The sequence below is a fragment of the Balaenoptera physalus genome, assembly GCF_965194825.1.
Source record: "Balaenoptera physalus genome assembly, chromosome: 6".
Taxonomy (NCBI): Eukaryota; Metazoa; Chordata; class Mammalia; order Artiodactyla; family Balaenopteridae; genus Balaenoptera; species Balaenoptera physalus.
This window is the reverse complement of record NC_138885.1, coordinates 54,570,652-54,596,369: the sequence shown is the minus strand read 5'-3', so window position 1 is coordinate 54,596,369 and position 25,718 is coordinate 54,570,652. Positions and strand designations below refer to the sequence as shown.

General features: G+C 37.3%; 1 protein-coding gene across 1 annotated transcript in view; it reads left to right on the top strand.

Annotated features, from left to right (window-relative positions):
• The window catches only part of PLA2R1 (phospholipase A2 receptor 1), a 112,777-nt gene that overhangs the window by 38,605 nt on the left and 48,454 nt on the right, over positions 1 to 25,718 (top strand). The window contains 4 exon segments of the mRNA XM_082464908.1: positions 772 to 929; positions 2,936 to 3,034; positions 6,302 to 6,414; positions 15,737 to 15,906. Coding sequence (XP_082321034.1) covers positions 772 to 929; positions 2,936 to 3,034; positions 6,302 to 6,414; positions 15,737 to 15,906 — 540 coding nt within the window.

Below are 25,718 nucleotides of genomic sequence, written 5' to 3'. Positions count from 1 at the left end.
CATATATGGACATAGAATTCTGCTGGAAAACATTGAAATCATTGACTGAGATTAAATCTTTTTTTAGTGGAAAAATCCAGCGTCTACTCTATTTCAATGTTAGGTTTTAGTTTGGAGTGAAAACAAAACTCCTTCTGTCATTGTTCCTCACCCTTCACATTTGGGATTGAAAGAATCCTGTAGCTGCCGCTGTGTCAGCGGGGCACTGGAACACTCTCCCAGCCATCGAGGGTCTTTTCGCCCTACCTAGACTGGCAAGCTTTATTTTATTTACTTTTCCAGCAACCCCACTGCTCCTATTCAATGCTTCTAAGAATTTCTGCTCCTTTTTTTTCCTAGCCAAAAGAAAAGGAAGTAAAGCTAGACATCATCAAAAGTTTTTTTTCTAAGTGCCTTTTCTTAATTCGATTGACCTTCCTATTTTTCCTTTATAGAGGTAGAAGAAAAACCAGACTTTTCAGATCTACTTTCCATACTGTAGCACGAACTAACTAGAGTCCCAGCAATCTGACTTGCTTAAGCTTTGTCCTTGCCCTGGCTTTCACTGACACTCTGCCTCACTTATAAGGCCTATATTGAGCAGATCTGGATAGATTAAGGGGGGAAAGGTTTAAGCAGGTATTTTATACCAAAACTTAAAAAGGTTTCATTCCAAGAAGAAACAAAGAAGAAATCACATACAAAGTGGTATATATTGGTAATAGCCCCTCTGTGTTATCGCCTTTGCAGATACTATGATTCTTGTAAGTAATTTACGTTTATCTCTTGCAGAAAATGCATCAGAAACATGGATTGGTTTGAGCAACAATAAAATTCCAGTTTCCTTTGAATGGTCTGATGGCTCCTCAGTCATCTTTACTAATTGGCACACACTTGAGCCCCAAATTTTTCCAAATAGAAGCCAGCTATGTGTCTCAGCAGAGCAATCTGTAAGTTGATTCATTTGTTCAATGCTCACTTTGCTGGACTTGTACTGAGGGCCACCTGTGCCAGGGACTTGGGCTGTGGCAGAGACCAAGACAGGCACAGTGCCTGCTCCTCCTGGGGCTTCCACGCTAAGCAGTAAAACGTATACACACTAAAAACACATGGTAATTATAGTTGTGATGATAGTTCTGAGGACATAGGTTCAAGATGGTGAGAAACTTGGGTTGGGACAGCTACTTCAGACAAGACCGTCAAGGAGGGCTCTCTGAAGAGGTGACATTTAAGCTGAGACTTGAAGAAAAAAAAAATCTCTTGAAGAGCAGGAGAACATTCCAGGCAGGGGGCAGCTGCCCAAAGGCAGGCCAAGGCTTGCCATGTCTGATAATCAAAAAGGAGACCAGGGTGGTGTGGAGGTATGGACGGTGAAAGGTGGTAGGAGATGGGGCAGGAAGAATGCAAAAATGTGAGGCTTATAGGCCTGGGATAGGACCCACTAAAGAACTTCCAGGAGACAAAAGCATGATCTGATTTACGTTTTAAGAGCAACTGTTGCTGCTACATAGAGAATTGATTGGAGAGAAGAGAGTGGAAGCAGAGAGACCAGTTTTGATATAATTAAGGTGACCTTAGTTTCCTATTGACATTCTCCTTTTTTATTTGACAGACATGGGTATTTCACTTAGCATATTCACAAAGCAGGAGCCAACATTTGGACAGAGAAATTGTTTTTAAGAGAGTGAGGATAGGTATTAATATTATTGGATGTGTTAGGACAGTGCTGCTGTAAGTGTGGTATTTTGTGGCCCCTTTTTAGCAACTCAGTAGCTCCTTAAATAGTAGATGCATAAAAAGTAACACTTATTCCCCTGAAGTTGAACTCAATATGAATGTAATTATTATAATTAACTAGTTACCTAAACATGGTCGATACCTCAATTTGAATCTGAGAGATTGGTAACTATTCATTCATCTGTCCATCCAATAGTTACTAAGCAACTACAGTGTGCCTGACAATATCCTATAACTGGATGGTTTGCTGGGGACTCCATGGGGATGGGCTACAAGGATGCTTTTACAGGTGACGGTGTCAGCCTCCTACATAGTATGTTTCTGAGGGTCATGGAAGAGCTCTCTACTCACCTAAAACCCTGCATGCCTGAGATACCTAAATTTTGAATTTGAATTGTGTGAAAATTTGAATTGTGTGGTTTTAGCCTAAAGGTCTGATTTGTGTTAAAATTAAAAATCCTTTGGGAGGATAAAATTTTAATCAGTTAGCAGTTATTGTATTTCATCATTAATGAAGGGTATGAGAACAGCCTTCATTAGAACTAGGAGAAGACATGAAGGTATCTGCCTGTCATATAAAGAGGAAATGGAGTGGGGCTTTGGAGAATTCGTGATGAAGAAGGGTACTGGGGGTTGAACATGAAGTTCAGCTATGATAATGTTATCTCGGGTGATTCATGGTGCTTTCCAGGCATTTCCCCAGCATCAGGTTTATACAGCATCAGGCAAGCAGCGAAGCATTCAATTTAACACCTAGAAGTGATCGGAGAGAAGAAGCAGCATTCTCACTTGGTCAGGGGAATAGCTTCATATAAGTGGTTCTCAAAGTGTGGCCCCCAGGCCAGCAGCATTCACATCACCTAAAAACTTGTTAGAAATGCAAATTCTCAGGTCCCACCTGACTTACTGAATGAGACACACGGATCCCAATCAACTGTGTTTTAGTAAGCCCTCCAGGTGATTCCAGTGCACACTAAAGATTGAGAATCACTACTTATCCCATCTTTAAAAAAATATTGAGAGAAGTTTAATGTAAAGCCAGACCTCTCACTCGTATGTAGAGAATCAACCCTTTCTAACAACACAAGATCCTGACACATTACCCCCCCCTTGAAACATGCATTATTAATCATATTTTAATTCAGAATTATTGACTTTGACTATCAGCATCAATAATGGAGTGTATTCATTGTAATTCTTGTAATATTTTTCCTCTTAGGAGGGACACTGGAAAGTTAAAAATTGCAAAGAAACACTTTTTTACGTTTGTAAGAAAACAGGCCATGTCCTTTCTGACACTGAATCAGGTTGCCAAAAGGTAAGAGCTGTGAACATTGGAGGGACTTCATAACCAGACTGATTTATCCACCATCAAATTAAAGTGTATCTCTCTTCCTCTCTTTCCTGCCTTGGCTCCCTCCTCTCTCTCTTTCCCCTCCTTCCCTTTCTTTCTTCTTCCCTTCCCTTCTTTTTTTTCTGAGTGGGCTATTGTAACAAACCAAACAATTATCAGCTAGGGGCACATGAAAGATTTACAGCTCAGCGAAGGATTGTTGTCTTACCATCTACTTCCACCCAAGACTAGTTTTCTTTTGAGATAAGAAATGTAAATGATCCTGTTATACCATCTGTATAAACAATGCCTATCATGTGATACACTGTCTCACACGCGGTTTTCATTGTCTTCCAATGAAGACTGTCAGAGTGAAAGCAAATGCATTCCTTTGAGTCAGAGAGTGATCTTCTGCACCCAGTCTTGTTTTCCTTTTCACTTTTCTTAAACTTGAATATTTGAATAAAATACAATAACAAAGAGAAGTGCATGTTTGCAACACATTTATTATTTAGGAAAGGGATAATAAAAATACTTTGTATTTTAAGTAATAAACTATTTTTGGTACTTAAAGTACTATTTTCAGTACTAAAAATAATAAAAAACATATTTACTTTAGGTTTAAACTTTAAAGGTAGAAAATAATCTGTCTTAAATTTCTTAAAATACATTCAATATTCTGCAGTGTTACAAAAAATTTATCTATCAGTGTCCTTAGCACATGCATTCCCTCTCTCTCTCTCTCTCATCACACACACACACCTAAAAATTTTGGATTTAACTACTGGAGATTTTTATGCTGTGTGAGTCTCAAAATGTTCACAAATCTGGTTTTTATGCAATTCTCCTTTAATTATTTTCTCTTCTAATCCAGTTACTTATGTTCCAATTAAACGATAACCCCTCTCTTCAGAAACTGCATTTGATTCATTCATCAATGTGTAAGCATATGTTACTCTTCACACTTTAGCTGAACAATACATGTGCCATAGCTGACATGTGACCAGACGTTTTACCTAATGATTACAATTCCTGAATTAGTTATTACTGATCACTGATCTAATCTCCATCTGATCAGAAATATTGAAAAAAATCCATCCTACAGTGGCTTTCAAGGCAACTCAACATGTTTTATTTGTGTCGAAAGAGTAATTAGCTTCTTACACAGCAGAAACAACTGATGTTCTATCTAAACTTTTGTATACTGCTTCCCTCTTTCTGACCAGCCTTATCAATATTTAAGGATTCTGGGTTCAGAGCCAGTTCTTTACTCTTATGGTGAAATTCCATTAATTTCTTTATGCATCTATGAATATGGTTTCGAAAGTTTCCTTTCTTTTAGCCATCTGCTTCAGTGCAATTCTCTAAACAGTCTGCACAGGCAAAACCAACTTATAAAATAAGTCTGGACAATTTCAAAGCAGAAATTTTTTAAAATTTTATTTCCATCTAAGTCACTTTTGGGGGACTGGATAATATGAGCAATCGTTTCAGTACTGTCACCATCATGACTTCATGTAAAAAGAAATGGCATCTCATGTACAAAGGATATTCACAAATACAATAAATTATTCTTCCCGCTTTCATTGTGCGGACAAAGGTTTATAGTAGAGTCTTTGTTTTCCGGTTATTACTATGCCGCATTTCCCCCCCCTTTCCTTGAGCCTGTTCAAGTTCTTGGGTTTTTTGTTTTGCTAAGCAGCCTATGATCTAAAAACCACTAATGAAGAAGGAGTACTTTGTCAGAAAGGTCAAATTGTCAGCCTTCCTCCTCCTGTCCTTCCAAATACAAAAGCAGTCTAACCTCCCTGCCCCCTCTGGAGTGACCCACGGAGGGGTTCTGGCTGACACTGTCAATTACTCACACAGATAAGCTTGGGGAGAGAAGTTAAGGGAGTGAATTCAGAGCACATCCTGGCGGGCTGGATGTGGTGCTCCTGTGATCCACGCCTCATTTAATAATGTTTTGAACTAAAATAGCTTACTTCTAAAATAAGATTTTTCTCTAATTTACTGCAAGGTTGAGACATTTTCGGAGTAGTATAGCAGAAATCATTTTATATCTGATCAAAATCTGGCAAGTATTGGCATGACACAAAATGAAGTGTATTTTAAAACTGGTGAATACATAAAAATAGACTGATAGAAGTGATATGATTTTATAATATTGGAAGAGAAAGAACTAAAATATCTCAGTTGAAATATAGAAGACTAATGAACCCATGTCTCCTGTACCGTATGATTTTAAAGAATAGAGCCACCCTTCTTTGCTCACAGGGCTTAGCCATACACGTTTGTCATTTTTTGTCTAGGTGCCAAAGCTTGTTTGCTTTCTCTCTAAAAGGCTAGCCAGTTGACTTAGGAATAATCTTTACCAAAAATATATATATATATATTTTAGCCAGTCTCTATTTGGAAGCTTGATGATCCAGACAAAACCATTCTGGATTGCACCAAAATTAGGTTCCAGGCCAGTTTATCCACTAGTCTCTGACTTAGATTATCTAAGTCCCTAATCTCAGTGGGATAACATGAAATAAGCAGTATGAAAGATCCTTAAAAAAAAAAAATCAAAACAGTACACTGTTACCTAGATACTTATGTCCTCTTTGCTCATACCGAGTTCCTGGCACTATTCTAGGGTCTCTGCCTGCATTTTCTCCCCTTGATTCTCAGAACAACCCCATGAATACTATTATTATCCATATTTACAGAGGGGAAAACTAAGACACGGAGCGATTAAATAAGGTCACATGATGGTGGAGCCAGGATTCAAACCCACGCATTCTGTCCTTAAAGCCAACACGTTCGATTTTTACCATCCCATAGGAACCATTTACAGTAAATCTTATAAGTCTGAACAGAGAGGGAGAGAGAAGGAGAGAGAGAGAGAGAGAGACAGGGTGTGTGTGTGTGTGTGTGTGTGTGTGAGAGAGGGAGAAAGAGGAAAGGAGAGAAGGAGAGATCTTGAGTGAATGTCCCTTTTTTTTAAATTTGCTTTTAAGGTTTTGGGCTTAAAGATTTTAAATTAGTTAAAACATTTAGGTTTTAAGAATTAATTAAATAAATGTAGAAGTGGCTGTAGCTAATGGCAGGTAGAATAAATATAAATATATCAAGACAAACATTCAAGTTTTGAGTTTTGAGTGGGTCAGAGAAGAAAGTGGTAAATGAGATTACACCAAAAATATATATATTTTACTATTTAACTAAATCAGATTGGGTCCTTAATTTTCATTTTCCTTGTTTAAGGGATGGGAGAGACATGGTGGATTCTGTTACAAAATTGACACAGTCCTTCGAAGCTTTGACCACGCCTCCAGTGGTTACTACTGTCCTCCTGCACTTGTAACCATTACAAACAGGTAAAATAGAAATTTTCTATCAGAAACATGCAGCGCTTTTTTGCCGTGAGGGCTCTTAGAATGATAAAATCTAGCCACAATCAGTAACTAGTGAAAATCTAAAGTGTACTATACAACAGAGTATTAAGTTATTTAAATTATTGATTTAGATGAATTTAAACCATACAATGTTCATTTTAAATTGATTTTTGAGTAACAAATAGTAAAATTTAAGATGTCTTTTATTTTCCATAAAGATTTCTTAATTATCTAGCTTTGCTAATATATTCAGTTGTAATGATATTTTATCTGAGTCCTTGTAATAGAAAAGAAATATGTTATTTAAATATGAAGTGTTTTTTAAATGTAATGTGTATGAGTCATGTGGAGTTTTTTTAGAACAAAAGTAAGTAAAACTAAACTGTGGAGGATTTTCAAATGCTTCCCCATTGCTTCTTAGGTCTAAGTTTGTTTAGATTTAGATTTCTCTATGCACAGGTATCTGTACATACAAACAGAGAAACTGTGCCCTTTTTACACTCCATACAATTTGCAACATGTTACAGATGTGTAGCAAGGGGTAAAAGTACCAACATCAGAAGAGACCTCAGTGTCACTATCAATGCCAGGAGGACAGTGAGAGCTGGGAGACAGACTGCTCCAGGCTGAAGACAGAAGCAAGGTAGAACTCTTCAGTGGTTCCGTGGAAAACTATACCCACAAAGCAAGTTGCTTGCCTTTTTACCGAGGTCATTGCCTTTAAAAATATCTGTTGAAGACCAGGAAGCAGGACAACTGGTGCTATGGTTTTATCTAGAGACCCCTTCACATGCAGGTCTAACGTGTAGGAGGAATTCTGTGTGCTTTCTCTGCTCTCCCCACATGGGAAGTCAACGTTCAAAGCCGCCAGTATTTCCTTCCTCCTCTTACCTCTTACCTTCTGTCCCAGTCTTTCCTCCAAACAATGCACAGGAATGCACACACACACACACACACACACAGAGGGATAGATTGACCGCATTTGGCAAAATAAATTGCCAGGTGAAATATTTTATGCTAAAGAAACCCTTTCTTCAGGGCACAGCACCACTTCTGATGTATCTCAGTGTTGTTTTTAGTTCTCCTCTCTCCTTCCCAGAATAGCTACCAGCCAGAAGAAAGCCTTTATCCTCAGCCTTGTTCACCCACCCACAAGTTTTCGAGAGTACCTTGGACTAGAAGTTCTCCAGTCAGTGAGTCAACATTGGACTTTATTCAGGATCTTGACCAATGAAGCTATGCTCTTTCGTTAATTATAATGTTTTTCACTGAAGAAAAAGGTCTAATTATTTCACCTGTTTTTACATCTTATTCTTTCTTTTTTTGTGTGTAATATTCATTGAGTGTCTATCACATACCTGGCACTGTGTTAACTACTTTTCATATGTTATCTGACTATGCAAAAATCAACAGTCAAGAGTTTATTAGATGGACTTCCCTGGTGGTGCAGTGGCTGAGAATCCACCTGCCAATGCACGGGACACGGGTTCGAGTCCTGGTCCGGGAAGATCCCACATGCCGCGGAGCAACTAGGCCCGTGTGCCACAACTACTGAGCCTGTGCTCTAGAGCCCACGAGCCACAACTACTGAGCCCACGCACCACAACTACTGAAGCCTGTGCACTCTAGGGCCCATGCTCCACAACAAGAGAAGCCACCGCAATGAGAAGCCCGCGCACCGCAACAAACAGTAGCCCCTGCTCGCCGCAACTAGAGAAAGCCGGTGCGCAACAACGAAGACCCAAAGCAGCTAAAAAATAAATTAAAAAAAAAAAAGTTTATTAGAAAATTATTTATTGAATATCTACACTGTGAGAGGCATCATATTAAACACTGGCGTGCTGTACAAAAAATAAATAAAAATAAAAGGCACAGTGCAGTTGCCCAGGTGCCACTTGCAGGCCAGCAGCTAAAGAGATAGAACATAAACGCATGAAACAAGTGAAGAAAGTGGAATAACACAATAAATGGATAAACTCAAAGTGACATAACAGATAACTCATAGTGCCAAAGTGACCCAAGTAAGGCAGAAACCTGTTAGAGTTCAAACACTTCATTTTCTAAGAATCCTTTGGGGACCCCATGCAAATGATAGAAAGTGTCTAGAAAAAAACCTACTATGTTTCATTTCCCCCAAAACTGAATACGAGAGTGTGCTGTGAATACTATAAATTTTTTTTTTATGAACGGTATTCAGTAGCCAAAGCTGATGTGTAGTCCAACTCTAAAGCAGATCTATAGCTTGGGTAAATTTGTTTTCATCCCCTCCTCGACCTCCTAGGCCCCCCAGGTGACCTTTCGCTGGCATGCTACTCAGTCACCAGTCAAGCCCCCGAGTACTACACATTAGTCCCAGTGAGGCAGCTCTCCCAGGCAGTTCACATGCATGAATGCTGCCTTGCAAACATGTCTGCATCCAGAGCAATGACTCAAAAATGAGACATACAGGCTTCCCTGGTGGCGCAGTGGTTGAGAATCTGCCTGCCAATGCAGGGGACACGGGTTCGAGCCCTGGTCTGGGAAGATCCCACATGCCGCGGAACAGCTAGGCCCGTGAGCCACAACTACTGAGCCTGCGCGTCTGGAGCCTGTGCTCCGCAATAAGAGAGGCCACGATAGTGAGAGGCCTGCGCACAGCGATGAAGACTGGCCCCTGCTTGCCGCAACTAGAGAAAGCCCTAGCACAGAAACGAAGACCCAACATAGCAATCAATCAATCAATCAATAAATCTTTAAAAAAAAAAAAAAAATGAGACATACAAGTTGAAGACAGGAAGTGTCCTAAGCTCTTGATTTTTATTCATTCGGACCTTATCAGATAAGAAACAAAGACCCACGGCATACTGTTCTTTGAGTGACAATTCACATTCGAGTATTTTTGAACAGCATCTTTTGTCTGAGAAGGTTGGGCAGTAGATGGACAGTCTCCTCAGATCCAGGAGTATCCACTAGCAGCCTTGCTAATCATTTTCTTCCATTACTGATTTCCTGTTTGAGTTAAGACACTCCTGTCACTCACCAGTACCCAAGCTTGTAGTTGCTAATTGATTTTCTACTCTTCTGCACAACTGAGCGACACATTTGATGGGCACAATTAGAACCACCTGCTACAAATTACGTACTTCTTTTGTTATAGGGCAACTGCTCCTGGTCTAGGACTTTTAACACTTTGTGGAAGAGAGAGAGGAAGAAAAACAAACCCTTATTGCCAAATAACAGAATTTTATTTGCTTGCTGTTAGAAAATTTTGTTAGGCCTGGCCACCTGCTTTCAGACAGAGCACGAATGCAAAACTTGAGTTCCAAAGTTACCATGGATAATTGTCTAAATGCATGTATATCTAAACCTTGAATCAATCAGCCTTGGAATATTTGTACAAAATAATCCAAATGACATTCGATTTTGAGAATTTTGCCCAAAATGAGAAATGCTGCAATATCGCATTTTTTCCTAAGTTTAAATGTGCATTATTTGCAAGCATTTTTATAGCTCTGCCGTTTTCTTGCAACCATATCCCCCACTTTTACAGTTAACTTTTTAATATTGTGGCAAAATATAATACATAGCAAAATTATCATTTTAACCATTTTAAGTGTACAGTCCAGTGGCATTAAGTACATTCATATTATTGTACAACCATCACCACCATCCAGCTCCAAAATATTTTTCATCTTCCCAAACTGAAATTCTGTATCCATTAAACACTAACTCCCCATTTCCCTTGCTCCCAGCTTTTGGCAACCACCATTCTACTTTCCGTGCCTCTGAAGTTGACTACTATAGTTACCTTATAACTAGAATCATACAGTAGTTGTCTATTGTGCCTGGTTTATTTCACTTATCCTGATGTCCTCTAGGTTAATCCATGTTGTAGCATGTGTCAGAATGTCAGAATGTTGTAGGAGTCCTTTATATATTCTGGATATTAATTGTTTATCAGATACATAATTTGCAAATACTATCTCCTATTCGTGGGTTGCCTTTCACTCTGTTGATAGTGTCCTTTGATGTGCAAAAGTTTTTAATTTTGATTAAGTCCAATTTATCCTTTTTATTTTTTTGCCAGTGCTTTTGGTGTTTTATCCAAGAAATCACTGCCACATTCAATGCCATGAAAAATTTCCCCTATGTTTTCTTCTAAGAGTGTTACAGTTTTAGCTCATATGTTTAGGTCTTTGATCCACTTTGTGTTAATTTTTGTAAATGGTGTAGGGTAAGAGTCCAGCTGCATTCTTTTGTAGGTGGATACTCACTTTTCACAACGTTATTATTGAAAAGACTGTCCTTTCCTCATTGAATGGTCTTGGCACCCTTGTGGAAAATCATTTGACCATATATGCAGTGGTTTATTTCTGAGTTCTCTATTCTATTCCATTGGTCTATATGTCTGTCTTTATGCCAGTATCACACTGTTTAGATTACTGTACTCTTTAGTAAGTTTTGAAATCAAGAAGTGTGAGGCCTCCAACTTTGTTCTTGTTTTTCATGCTTGTTTTTGCTATTCAGGATGTCTTGAAATTCCATATGAATTTTAAGATGAATTTTTCTACTTCTGCAAAAAAAAAATCACCAGGATTTTGACAGGGATTGCATTCAATCTGTAGATCACTTTGGGTAGTATGGACATTTTAACAATAAATCTTCCAATCCATGAATATGGGATGTCTTTCCATTTATTTGTGGCTTCTTTAATTTCTTTTTTTTTTTTAACATCTTTATTGGAGTATAGTTGCTTTACAATGTTGTGTTAGTTTCTGCTGTATAACAAAGTGAATCAGCTGTATGTATACATATATCCCCATATCCCCTCCCTCTTGCGTCTCACTCCCACCATCCCTATCCCACCCCTCTAGGTGGTCACAAAGCACCGAGCTGATCTCCATGTGCTATGCAGCTGCTTCCCACTAGCTATCTATTTTACATTTGGTAGTGTATATATGTCAATGCTACTCTCTCACTTTGTCCCAGCTTACCCTTCCCCCTCCCCGTGTCCTCAAGTCCATTCTCTACATCTGCGTCTTTATTCCTGTCTTGCCCCAGCTTCATCAGAACCTTTTTTTTTTTTTTAGATTCCATATATATGTGTTAGCATACGGTATTTGTTATTCTCTTTCTGACTTACTTCACTCTGTATGACAGACTCTAGGTCCATCCACCTCACTACAAACAACTCAATTTTGTTTCTTTATATAGCTGAGTAATATTCCATTGTACATATGTGCCATATCTTTTTTTTTTTTAATTTTTATTTATTATTTATTTATTATGTTTATTTTTGGCTGTGTTGGGTCTTCGTTTCTGTGTGAGGGCTTTCTCCAGTTGCGGCGAGTGGGGGCCACTCTTCATCGCGGTGCGCGGGCCTCTCACTATCGCGGCCTCTCTTGTTGCGGGGCAGAGGCTCCAGACGCTCAGGCTCAGTAGTTGTGGCTCACGGGCCCAGTTGCTCCGCGGCATGTGGGATCTTCCCAGACCAGGGCTCGAACCCGTGTCCCCTGCATTGGCAGGCAGATTCTCAACCACTGCGCCACCAGGGAAGCCCTGCCATATCTTCTTTATCCATTCATCTGTCGATGGACTATTTGTGTCTTCTTTAATTTATTTCAGCAATGTTTTCTAGTTTTCAATGTACAAGTCTTTTGCCTCCTTGGTCAAGTTCGTTCCCCAGTACTTTATTATTTTTGATGCTATTGTAAATGGAATTATTTTCCTTTTCAGATTGTTCATTGTTAGTACATAAAAATGCAACTGATTTTTGTGTGTTGACTTTGTATCCTCCACTTGCTGAATTCATTTATTAATTCTAACAGTTTTTATTTTTTTGGTAGAATGCAGTTAACTTTCTTTTTAAAAACACATTTTGGTTACCCTTTTTTAAATTACACAATAGAAACAATAGAAACATTCTCATTGGTATAAATTCAAGCAAGCCAGAAGAATATCAACTAAAAAGTGAAAGTGCCCCCTTACCTTTACTCTTGCCCCCTCCCAGCCAATCTCTCATCCCTCCCCAAAAGTAACTGCCACTAACAGTTTGGATTGCTCTTCCAGGTTTATTTCCTGTGTACATATTAGATGTATTTTCTAATTCTATATTTTTCTTCTAGTCTTTTGAAAGAAACAATATCCAAAAACTTAACATTTCTAGTTCTTGAGGAATACCATCAGAAACTTCTTGCAATAGTGGTCATGACATGTCCCCCATTTGAAAACTACTGATATTCTATTGCCATTCTTTATTTAAAAGAAAGAAATTTATCATTTTAATATTAGTTCAGCAATAGAGTTAGTTATTTGAAAATGGTATCAAAAGTGCTAACAAGTGTTTTATTGGGAGAAATACAATTGCACTTACTCAGCTCAAAGCTGAGTCCCTCCTAACCAAATCATGTATGTGTATATATATATATATATATATATATATATATATATACATACATACATACATATACATATTGTTTAATTTGAAATGGCTCTCTAGTGAAGCTACTTCCAATGCATTACATTTTTTCAATCTCTGGTTTTAGGTACCACAAACACAGTCATTAATTACTGATTTCTGCTAACTACTGTGTTATTCACAGACAAGAAACATCTTTTTTTTTTAGCTACATATGTCACTGGCTAAACTGATGAAGAAATATAATGTTCAATTAGAAATTTAAGCATAAAATACCTTTTTCAAAGTGTGTATTTTTGAAATATAAAATATTTACTTTGAAATGAAAAAATGTGTCAAGTATGCCAAAAAATATGCATTGCTATCTTCAAATTGCATTTTTTTAATTAAAATTTAATGTTTAGCACCATGAGCAACAGATCCTTCTCAAACTGATACAAGTTCAATATACACTTGTTTTTTTCTTGTTTACATTGAAAATAAAAATTTGATTTCTTGCCTTTTTAAAGGATTGATGGGAAATTTTTTTTCTGATTTTTAAGAAGTATTCACCTACAGACTTTGATTTTATAAGTAGGTTATAAGCAAAATATTTTATCATTTGTTTTTATGAAGAATAACAATTTTTACTTTACTGAATTCCTCAAAAAATATATAAAAATGTGTACATATGGTTATTGTTTGTTTCTTAAATCATAATAACATTTGAATTAAACAACATCAGTGAAACCAGACAAAAAATCCAGATATGAAACTCTGGAATATTCTCAAATGAAGAATTCTAAAACACAGGGCCAGAAAAGACTTTAAAAGGTCATCTGCGCTATTACCGTAAGCCAGAGTTTTCACAACCCTTTAAGTGTTTGAAGCCAAACAGTGAGTGATAAAGAATATAAAAAGATCTCTTGTTTCTTTATCAGTTGGAAACAGACACTCAAGAGATTGCATGCTGTTATCCAGAGTTAATTTCTTAGAGTACATGGTTTAGAAAAAAAATATAGTTGCTGAATTTTGTTATTAACAATGCCATCTTCTAAACTGGACCAGGAAAAACTAGAGTCCTGTTTTTATCTGAAGGTTATAGGATTTAATGTATTAGTATTATATGTAACTGCTTAAAAGATATACTTGCCAATTCAAAAAGCAGGTTTGTATTGTTTTGAGCAATGATAAATGGTTATAAAATAGCAAATCAGAGTGGACTAAATAAATCTAAAACCAACAGGGGACAAAAGCAAAGTGTTGTCATGAATAATGATACCAGAGGCCAAGCTCACAGACAACGTTATCTCTCCATTATCCAATAAATGCCATAGTACAAGGTAATGGAAGAACCAATGATGGCCCCTGGGTTTAGAACCAGCACAGTGACTAGTGGTCCTGACCGTAGCCTCCATGGTGCAGTGCCTTGCTGGCCTCCTAGCATTGTAGTTTCAGGCACCAGCGGTGCATGATAATGATGCTACTCTGCCTCAGAGGGGAGAAGGAAAAACAGATCCTATGTTATAAGAGCATGAACCACTGGAAGTGTAAGGAAACTTACACAGCATCTAGAGAGTATTTACTTTTATATACCTTCTTTTTGAAGCATGTTTATGTAAGGTTCTGCCACTACAATCTGATTAAAAAAGAACTTTTCTAATTTCAAATGTGTGCTATTTAGATTATCAATAGACTATCTGCAGAAAATATTCACTAAAGCATATGCTCTGCAAAGATGAGTATCATGGATGCCTCATATAACTAACTGTTGCTAGTGATGTTCATAAGGCAGTTAAAAAGTTTGCATCTTTGTGTTCTTTTCTCTTTCTCTCCCCTATTTCCTTTGAGATGCCTCTATTCTTGAATGACCCCATTTCTTTTGCTTCCTTTAGCAAGTTAAAGATGCATGGTAATGAAAAAAAATCCAAAATCAGATGAAAAAGTCTAATTTGCTTTCTCCTTAGGTTTCCCGGATAATTTCATCAGGCGTTTCCTTTCTTAATGACTCAGCGGGTCTGGCCAAAAGTTACCACTGTTTGAAAGGTGTTTCTTCAGAACTTTACATGTATTGAAAGTAAATTTTTCAAGATAGTTTCCAACTTAGCTTAAAATTTCAATGCTGGTTAAAGCTTAATACATATTTCTGTTAGGTATTCATGTGGAAGCATGTATACAAATTTTCTAGATTCTGCTTTCAATGCATTCATGTTGAAGAGGGAGCATTGCCAGCAGTTAATGAACACTAATTCATTCAGCCGGTTGAGGAATATAGTGGGTGTACTTCTTTGGATTAGTTCCTAGGGTTTTAAATTTATCTTCAGTGAATATGCACATCTGAACACATTTGAATAAGCCAATGACTCCATGTGCCTGTGAACAAACTGATCTGGGAGACATAAAATTTCTACTCCAATTTCTGTTCCATTCTCACCAGGCAAGTGTGGTGGGTGGGCGCATGTGAACCCTGTGTCGGCAGATTCTCATTCAGAAAAGCATAGTGTCCCTACTCCTCCCTCTTCTCCACCTCCCCCACCGCCACCTCCCCACCACATGCACATTACAGCATGTGTGTGCTGTGTGGCCTAATTACACAATAGAGCACATGTTGCACCAAGAAATGTATCGCTAGCTTTCTGGACTTTACTACCTACACTCCGAAACTGGAACCGGACTCTATTCCTTGAAAGAATTGAGCACCACCTTTGAGGATCAAATTTTCCTCACTCATATTTCTGGGAATTGCACTGACGTTTGGCATTTATTAGTAACGTTCAGGGTCTTTGAGTATTTTTCTGTCCCATGTTCTAAAGAATTCATGAGAAATGCTTACACGGGTGCCATTCTGTGCACCTCATTATGTTTTAACGACATTTCTTTATTGCCCAGAAACTTACTATAAAATCATTTCTTTTTTCCCTTTTTCAGGTTTGAACAGGCTTTTATTACCAGTTTGATCAGTAGTGTGGTAAAAACGAAGGACACTTATTTTTGGATAGCTCTTCAAGATCAAAATGATACAGGAGAATACACTTGGAAGACGGCAGGGCAGAAGTCAGAGCCGGTGAAGTACACACACTGGAATGCACGTCAGCCCCGTGAGTAGAGGGCACTGTCACACCACTTCTCCCTCCTGTTTTCTTTGCCCCCAAATTCTATCCACCTCATGGTCCACCTCCTCTGATTCTTCCTTAGTGTTTTCTTAATGCATAAGTCAACTAAAACAATTACCACCAGTTCTCAGGGGTGATATATGGCTGGCCATTTTTTAAAGTATAATTCATATGAGTCACTTGACAAGTTCAAGGTATAAATTCATTGCTCAAGACCACACATGCCTTTGTTAGCAGAAGTCCAGTTTCTCCCTCCTAAAGTCTTTTCCTCATCCGCCCTCATTGTCCAAGAATCTCAGGGGCTTACTCAGTCCAGAATAGTCTGTCATACTTCAAAGCAGAGTGAATGGGCACATTTGAGCATATCTAATCAGTTCACAGTCACTGCCACGTGACTTTGCTGTGGAATGTCACTTAGGTAACATTCTTGCTACTCCATCTCCTCCATGGACTTCTGTGGTACCTTAGCCAGAATTTCAGAGTTGCAGGTCTATTAATTCACCATCCTGTGCTCAGTTCTGGATCCCAAAGCATAAAACTGTGCCAGAGAAGCTAATGGTTTCAGCCATAATCTACACTAAAACCAGCCCCTGTGGACCAAGCTTTAGGCCCTTGTGTTAATCTTAGGTCACCAACCTAGATCCAACACACCTTTACCTCAGTGTGAACCCTGTTTGGATGCCTTGATCCCTTTCTTTTTAAAAAAAATAATAAATTTATTTATTTTATTTATTTATTTTTGGCTGCATTGGGTATTCGTTGCTGTGCATGGGCTTTTTCTAGTTGCAGCAAGTGGGGGCTACTCTTCATTGTGGCTTGTGGGCTCTGGAGTGCAGGCTCAGTAGTTGTGGTTCACAGGCTTAGTTGCTCTGTGGCATGTGGCATATTCCCGGACCAGGGCTCGAACCCGTGTCCCCTGCATTGGCAGGCAGATTCTTAATCACTGCACTGCCAGGGAAGCCCTTGGTCCCTTTCTTGCCTGGGGATCTCAATCAGGGCTACCCAATAGATAATAGACAATAGGCTACCTTTAAATTTGTATCTAGAGGAAATGGGTTAGAGGCTCAAGCTCTTCCCTGAGGAAAGATAACTATTATTGTAATATTATAATAATTGTTATCATATATCATATATATAACAATAATTAGAGAACTAAACACCAATTAAAAGATATTTTTAGAGTGGTTCAAAAAATAAGACCCAAGTATATGTTGTCTACAAAAACCCCACTTTAAATATAGACACCTATAGATTAAAAGTAAAGGGATAAAGATATCCATGTTAACATTAATCAAAAGAAAGCAGGAATAGCTATATTAATTTGACACAGAGCAGATTTCAGAACAAGAAAAATTTCCAGGGATTAAAAATGGACATTACATAAAGATAAAAAGTCAGCTCTAAAGAAGACATAACAATCCTTAATGTGCATGTACCTAACAACAGAGTATCAAAATATATGAGGGAAAAACTGATAGAACTGCAAGGAGAAATAGATGAATCTACTGTTATAGTTAGAGACTCTTAACACCCCTATGTCAGAAATGGACAGATCCAGCAGACAGAAAATCAGTAAGGACAAAATTGAACTCAACAACACTATCAATCAACTGGATATGATTGACATCTATAGACTACTTCATCCAACAACAGCAACAGCAGATTACACATTCTTCTCAAGCTCATGTGGAACATCCACTGAGATAGACTACATTCTAGGCCATAAAACACACTTAACAAATTTAAAAGAAGTCATACAATGTCTGCTCTCAGATCACATGAAATTAAATAGAAATAAAGAACAGAAAGATAGCTGAGAAAATTCCAAAATACTTGGAGATTAAACAATGCACTTCTAAATAACGCATGGGTCAAAGAAGAAATCTCCAGAGAAAATTTTTTAACATTTTAAATTAAATGAAAATGAAAATACATTTGTGAGATGAAGAGAAAGCAGGGCTTAGAGGAAAATTTATAGCACTGAATGCACATACTAGAAAAGAAGAAATATTTAAAATCAGTAATCTAAGCTTCCACCTTAGGAAACTAGAAAAATAAGAGCATATTAAATCCAAAGTAAGTAGAAGAAAAGAAATAATAAGAATTAGAGCAGAAATCAATGAAATTGAAGACAGGAAATCAATAAAGAAAATCAATGAAACTAAAAGCTGGCTCTTTGAAAATATCAATGAAATTGATAAGCCTCTAGCCAGGCTCACTAAGAAAAAAGAGAGGAGACACAAGTTACTAATATCATAAATGAAAAAAAGGGACATCACTACAGATCCAATGGACATTAAAAGGATAAAAAAGGAATATTATGAGCAACTCTATATCCATAAATTTGACAACCTAGGTAAAATCGACCAATTCTTTGAAAGACACAATCTGCCAAAACTCACACAAGAAGAAACAGACTCTCTGAATAAGCCTATATCTATTAAGAAATTGAATCAGTAATTCATAACTTTCCAAAACAGAAAGCAGCAGGCTCATATGGGATCAACTGGTGAATTCTACCAAACATCTAAGGAAGAAATTATACCAGCTCTCTACAACCTCTTCCAGAAGTTAGAAGCAGAGGGAATACTTTGTAACTCATTCTATGAGGGCAACATTACCCTAATACCAAAGTCAGACAAGGACATTACAAGAAAAGAAAACTACAGACCAATATCTCTCATGAACATAGGCACAAAAATCTTTAACAAAATATTAACAAATTGAATCCAACAATGTATAAAGAGAGTTACACACCTCAATCAAGTGGAATTTACCCCAGGTATGCAAGGCTGGTTCAACATTTGAAAACTTATTAATGTTATCCATGACATCAACAGGCTAAAAAAGCAAAATCACATGATCGTATCAATAGATGCAGAAAAAAGCATCTGACAAAATTCAACACCCATTCATGTTAAAAACTGTTAGCAAACAAGGAATAGAGGGGAACTTCCTCAACTTGATAAAGAACGTCTAAAGAAAACCCACAGATATCATACTTAATGGTGAAAAACTAGAAGCTTCCCCACTAAGATCAGGAACAAGGAAAGGATGTCCCTTTTCAACACTCTTTTAAACATTGTACTAGAAGTCCTAGCTAATGCAACAAGACAAGAAAAGCAATTAAAAGGTACAGATTGGAAGAAAAGAGATAAAACTTTGTTCACAGATGACATGATTGTTTATGTAGAAAATTAGAAAGAATCAAAAAAAATTCCTGGAACTAATAAGCAATTATAGCAAGATTGCAGGATACAAGATCAATGCTCAAAAGTCAATTGCTTTTCTGTATACCAGCATTGAAAAGGGGAACTTTAAATTAAAAACATATTACATTAACACCCCTCAAAATGAAATTTTTAGATATAAATCTAACAATATATATAAGATCTATAGAGGAAAACTATAACCTTTAATGGCAGAAATCAAGAAGAACTAAATAAATAGAGATTCCATGTTCATAGATAGACTCAGTATTGTCAAGATGTCAGTTCTACACAAATTGACCTATAGACTCAATGCTATCCCAGTCAAATCACCAGCAAGTTATTTTGTGGATATTGACAAATTGGTTCTAAAGCTTATAATGAGAAGCAAAAGACCCAGGATAACCAACTCAGTACTGAAGGAGAAGAACAAAGTCAGAGGATTGATACTACCTGACTTCAAGAGTTATTATAAATCTACAGTAATTAAGACAATATGGTTTTGGCAAAAAAAAAAAAAAAAGACAAATAAATCAATAAAAAAGTATAAAGAGCCTAGAAATAGACTGACACAAAAATAGTCAGCTGATCACTGAAAAAGAAGCAAAAACAATACAATGGAAAAAACTTTTTGACAAATGGTGCTTGGGCAATTGGACATCCACATGCCAAAAGAAACAAAAAACAAAAAAAAAATAGACACAGAGTTTACACCCTTAACAAAATTAACTCAAAATGGATCATAGACCTAAATGTAAAACACAAAGCTTTGACATTCCCAGAAGATAACATAATAGAAAACCTACATGACCTTGGATATGGTGATGACTTTTTAGATACAACACCAAAAGCAAAATTCATGAAATAAATAATTGATGAGCTAGATTTCATTAAAACTAAAACTTCATTAAAACTTGTGCTCTGAGAAAGATAATGTCAAGAGAATGAGAAGACAAGCCACAGAATGGGAGAAAATATTTGTAAAAATCATATCTGATAAAGGACTGTTATACCAAATATACAAGGAACTCTTAAAACTCAACAAAAAACCCAATCTAAAAATGGACAGAAGATCTTAAAGAAGATATATAGATGAAAAGTAAGCATATGAAAATATGTCCAACATCATATGTCATTAGGAAATTGCAAATTAAAACAACGAGATACTGCCACACACTTATTAGAATGACCAAAATCCAAACCATTGACAACACCAAATGCTGACAAGGATTTGGAGCAACAGGCGTGCTCATACATTGCTGGCAGGAATGCAAAATGGTATAGCCACTTTCAAAGACAGGTTGGCAGTTGCTTACAAAAGTAAACATACTCTTACCATACAATCCAACACTTGCACTCCCTGGTGTTTACCCAAATGAAATGAAAACATGTCCACACAAAGACATGCATATGGATTTTTTTTTTATAGAAGCTTTATTCATACTTGCCAAAACTTACAAGCAATCAAGATGTCCTTTAGTAGATGAGTGAATAAACTGTGTTACAGGGGCTTCCCTGGTGGCGCAGTGGTTGAGAATCTGCCTGCTAATGGAGGGGACGCGGGTTCGAGCCCTGGTCTGGGAAGATCCCACATGCCACGGAGCAACTGGGCCCGTGAGCCACAACTACTGAGCCTGCGCGTCTGGAGCCTGTGCTCCGCAACGAGAGAGGCCGCGACAGTGTGAGGCCCGCACACCGCGATGAGGAGTGGCCCCCACTCGCCGCAACTAGAGAAAGCCCTCGCACAGAAACGAAGACCCAACACAGCTAAATAAATAAATAAATTTTTTAAAAAACAAAAAAAACAAACAAAACTATGTTACATGCAGACAATGGAATATTATTCAGTGCTAAAAAGAAATGAGCTGTCAAGTCATGAAAAGACATGGAGGAAACTTAAATGTGTATTACTAGGTGAAAGAAGCCAATCTGAAAAGGCTGCATACTGTGTAATTCCAACCATATGACATTCTGGAAAAGGCAAAACTATGGAAACAGTAAAAAGATTAGTGGTTTCCAAGGGCTGGGGGAGGAAGGAGTTTATAGGCAGAGCACAGAGGATTTGGGGGGCGGTGAAACCATTCTATATGATACCACAATGGTGGATATATGTCATTACACATTTGTCCAAACCCATAGAATGTACAACATCAAGAGCGGCCCCTAATGTAAACCATGGGCTTGGGGTGATAATGATGTGTCAATATAGGTTTTAACAAATGTACCATTCTGGTATGGGATGTCAGTAGTTAAGGCACGTGGGGCACAGGGTATAAGGGAAGTCTGTACCTTCTGCTAAATTTTTCTGTGAACCTAAAATGCTCTAAAATATATTGGTTATTTATTTATTTTTTTTAAAAAACTATACTTTTAAAGGATGCATGCAAGGTGAAGTAAGACAAATTAGATTCTTTGTGTATAACCATTGGTTTAGGAAATTTGTATATAAACCGGTGACTGCATAGCTCTAAACAAGAAACATCACAATTCACTCAATAAACAACCTTCTCATTCTACAAATTTATGAATGTTATTAAAATGCAGAGAATAGTAAAGTTCCATGTCACACTATTACTGGAAAAAAATCCCCAGGTATCATTTCTAATATACTTTGTAATTTTGTTAGGAGTGTCTATACCTGTCAAAATAAATTAATACATTTTGACTAGACAAAATTCTTAGTTTTTAATGTTATCTTCCTTGGGGCATATTTGGATGTCTAAAATTTGGAATTGAAGCAGAACTCCTTGTCATTCATAAGTTTCTGCTGTAATTTATTTGAGTGGCACTACTCTTTTTCTCTTTTCCCTGAAGCAAAAATAATATCATGATGCTCAGTTTGGCTGCTCAGGCTGATTGACACTGAGTAAATTGTCTCTGAAAATGTAAATCTTTTTTTGAAGAAAATAGCAATATAAAAACCCCTGTGTTTCCTTTTTCCTTTAAAATTGCAGTTTGCAGAAACACCATCCTAAATGACATTTTTTTTCCTGCCTGTCACAAAAGAATCCATTAGCTTGGTCCCCATGTCAGAACCTTAATCCAGCCCAGACTGACTACATAAATTGACCACTGAACAGGAAGCCTGAAGCTTTTTATAAACTCAGTGAAGACTCTGTCCTTATGTCATATCATCAAAATATTCAATCTGTGGTGGAATCATAGTTCTGCCATTTTTTCAACCTTGTATTATATTCACCAAATAGCATAATGAACCACCATATATACCCATCACCCAGTGTCATCAATTATCAACCCATGGTCAATCTTGTTTCATCTATACTCCCATCCACTCCTCCCATTTCCCATATTTTTTCATAGAAAATCCCAGATATCATATCATTTCATCCATAAATATTTCAGTATTATCTCTAAAAGATAAAGACTCCTTTTTAGAAACATGACTATAATACAATTACCACAACTAAAAGTAATTAACTATAATTCCATAGCATCGTAAATCTTCAGTTAATGCTCAAATTTCTAAATGATTCATAACTATTATATAATGTATTTTAGAATTCTTCATTTGAATCAAGATCAAGAAAAGGTGCATGCACTGTAATTGGTTGGTATATCTCCTGAAGTCTGTTTTAATCTCTGTGTTTTCCTCTTCCTTGCCCACTGTCATTTTTTTAAAATTTTATTTGTTGATGCAAATGTGTTTGTCCTGTAGAGCTTCCTTCAGTCTAGGTTTTTTTATTGTATTCCCACAACACATTAAAAATGTGTTACTTTTCTGGAAGAGGCCCGCCTGGTATTCTAGGAAGTAACAGTTCACTAAAGAGTATATACTGTTTGTTGAGTTGGAAGAATAACAATATACTACCTTTGGTATAAAAAGCAAACATTTGAGTATTCTTTGCACTGAGTGTCACAGTGCTAATAAATGGAAGTCTTTAATATAAAAAAAAGTTACTCTATTCTTTTTATTTTTCATAAAATTGACATTTTTAAAATGACATTTTTAAAAAGTTAGAATCAGAGACCTGATCTAAATCAGATATTCTTATTTTTTTGGAAAGACCATTTCATAGATAGTTGTATGCTCCACATGGAGGCATATAATGTCCAGTTCTCTTACTATTTGCAATGTTAGAAGCCATTAATGATTGATGCCTAGATCCATGGATTCATTAGGGATTTCTTCATAGCTTCATAGCTGGGATATTTCTATAAAGAGATAATTTCCTGCTATCCTTACTAAAACAACAACAAAGAGACTATGGTACTTGGTATTTTAAGAGAAGTAACTATTCAGGTAAAACAGGAAAAACAGTTTTGATCCATACTAACTAGTGCCACTGATTAAAGGGAAGGAAGACAAATAGGGCCTTTCTCATTTAGGGAGAAGCTAATGCATTAGAAACCTAAATGTACTTTGTACTTAGATTAAGGATTCAATATAAATGGAGGCTGCTCTATGGTGAAAGAAAACAGGTTAGTCCATCCTTTAAGACAGTCAAAAAAACGCTTCCGGGCTTCCCTGGTGGCGCGGTGGTTAAGAGTCTGCCTGCCAGTGCAGGGGACGCGGGTTCGAGCCCTGGTCTGGGAAGATCCCACATGCCGCGGAGCGACTGGGCCCGTGAGCCACAACTACTGAGCCTGCGCGTCTGGAGCCTGTGCTCCGCAACAAGAGAGGCCGCGACAGTGAGAGGCCTGCGCACCGCGATGAGGAGTGGCCCCCACTAGCCGCAACTAGAGAAAGCCCTCGCACAGAAACGAAGACCCAATACAGCCATGAATAAATAAATAAATAAATAAATAAATAAATAAATAAATAAATAAATAAATAAATAAACCCAAAGTTAAAAAAAAAAAAAACTTTTCCAAGTTTTATTAGAGTTTCACAGTTACTTCATAGAGAAAATTTTGCATCCATCCATAACTCAGGCTCTGTGACAAAAGGTTTGTGTTTCTAGATCTAGATAGCGCTGTGAAAAAGGTATGTTTCACTCATGGGATAACTCCAGAGTATTTACCCTAATTGTCTCAAGTCAATGGAAATCTTCTGTCAGTGACAAGGAAAATGGGATTGCTTAGAGCCAGTCAGATATGCTTTCTTGAAACTGCCCTACACGTGGCAAGGAGAACATGTCTAGCCAGCAGATAGTTATCCATTTTGTCTCATCAGAGTACTGAAATGCACCAACACATAAATGAGGACAAACAGCCTCATTTCTGAGCACCCTTTTGGTATTTCCATATCTTTTTATAAATATATAGGTAACTGTCATACACACTAAAAATGTGATAGTAGATCTTCAAGGAAATGCTTCGGTCTCACAAAGGAGAGAAGCATAATTAGAGGGGAAGATTCAAGCATTCATTCAACAGCTATTTATTGAATGTCCACCTCCTCTGTACCTTGACATTGTCTCATGGTAGACTCAGTTAAATATGGTTTCAAATTCCAGATCAAACCCTCAAGAACTACATGGCCCTAAGGCAAGTTACTACACCTCTGTGCCTGGTTTTTCCATTAGTGAACTGTAGATGCTAATATCCACCTCAAAGAGGTTTTGAAGTTAAATAGGAAAAAGACCATATAAAATGCCTAACATGGTATCAGGCAGATAAGCAGAGCTCCATGAAAGCTCACCTTCCCTGACCCAAAGCTTCACTTTTCTCCCCGGAGAAGCAGAGGAGAGAGATGGAAGGTGGCTGGGGCAGAGGGCCTGAGATTAAGGATGTGAAAGTTGTTGCAGGGAAAGGGAAATGAGTAGACGGGCTCAAGTAAAATAATTGTCTAAAGGCCCGGTTATGATTCCCTCCTGCCCTGAGGCCACAAATAGATATTGTTTGTTTTCAGGTATATGGCCAGAGAAGTGAAAGATGGAGGCTTTCCCAGGTTGGTTCAATTTACTATAAGGCTAGATAGTTTTGCCAAATTGAAGAGACTAGACTAGTGAATTGGAATTTCTTAATTGACCGAAAGTGTTCCCATTCGTGTTTGATGGAGAGAGTAAAGGGGCAGGGATAGAGGGAGGCTAAGGCAGGTGAGGAGAATCAGTTCAAATGTGAGATTCACCGCTAAGGGATATGACGACAGTTGTTCTTTTCCAGTGAGAAATGAGTTAATCAAATTGGAGAACAATTTCTCTGGGAGAAGAAACACCTCTGCTCTTTTCCATACCCTACCCTTATTATTTGGCTTTACAAGCATCCCCACAACATAAGATTATAAATTTGGTTTATATCTCCCTTAGCCCAGTCTCCTTTTATTATACCACTTTACTGCTTCTTTGAGGCTGAGACTCTAAAATTTAGGTCAAATGTTCCATTAAGTTAACCATTTTCGAATACCAATAACACTACTGCACACTTTTTATCTTCATAGCAGTTCACAAACATCTCCTTCTTCACTAATGAAGATGAGTTGAATATCTAGTGTCTAAAACCAAAGCTATTTAATCATTGTCTGATGTGGGAAAGTAAAACAAAATGCAAGACCAACAAAAAAGTATATTGCATTTTAAACTTGCTGATTTGAGCTTTTTAAAAATTCTTTGAACATGCAGGCAGAACTTGTGCCACAAAATTCCAGCTTTTGTAATGAAAACAGTCAAAACAAGAATAGAAGCAACA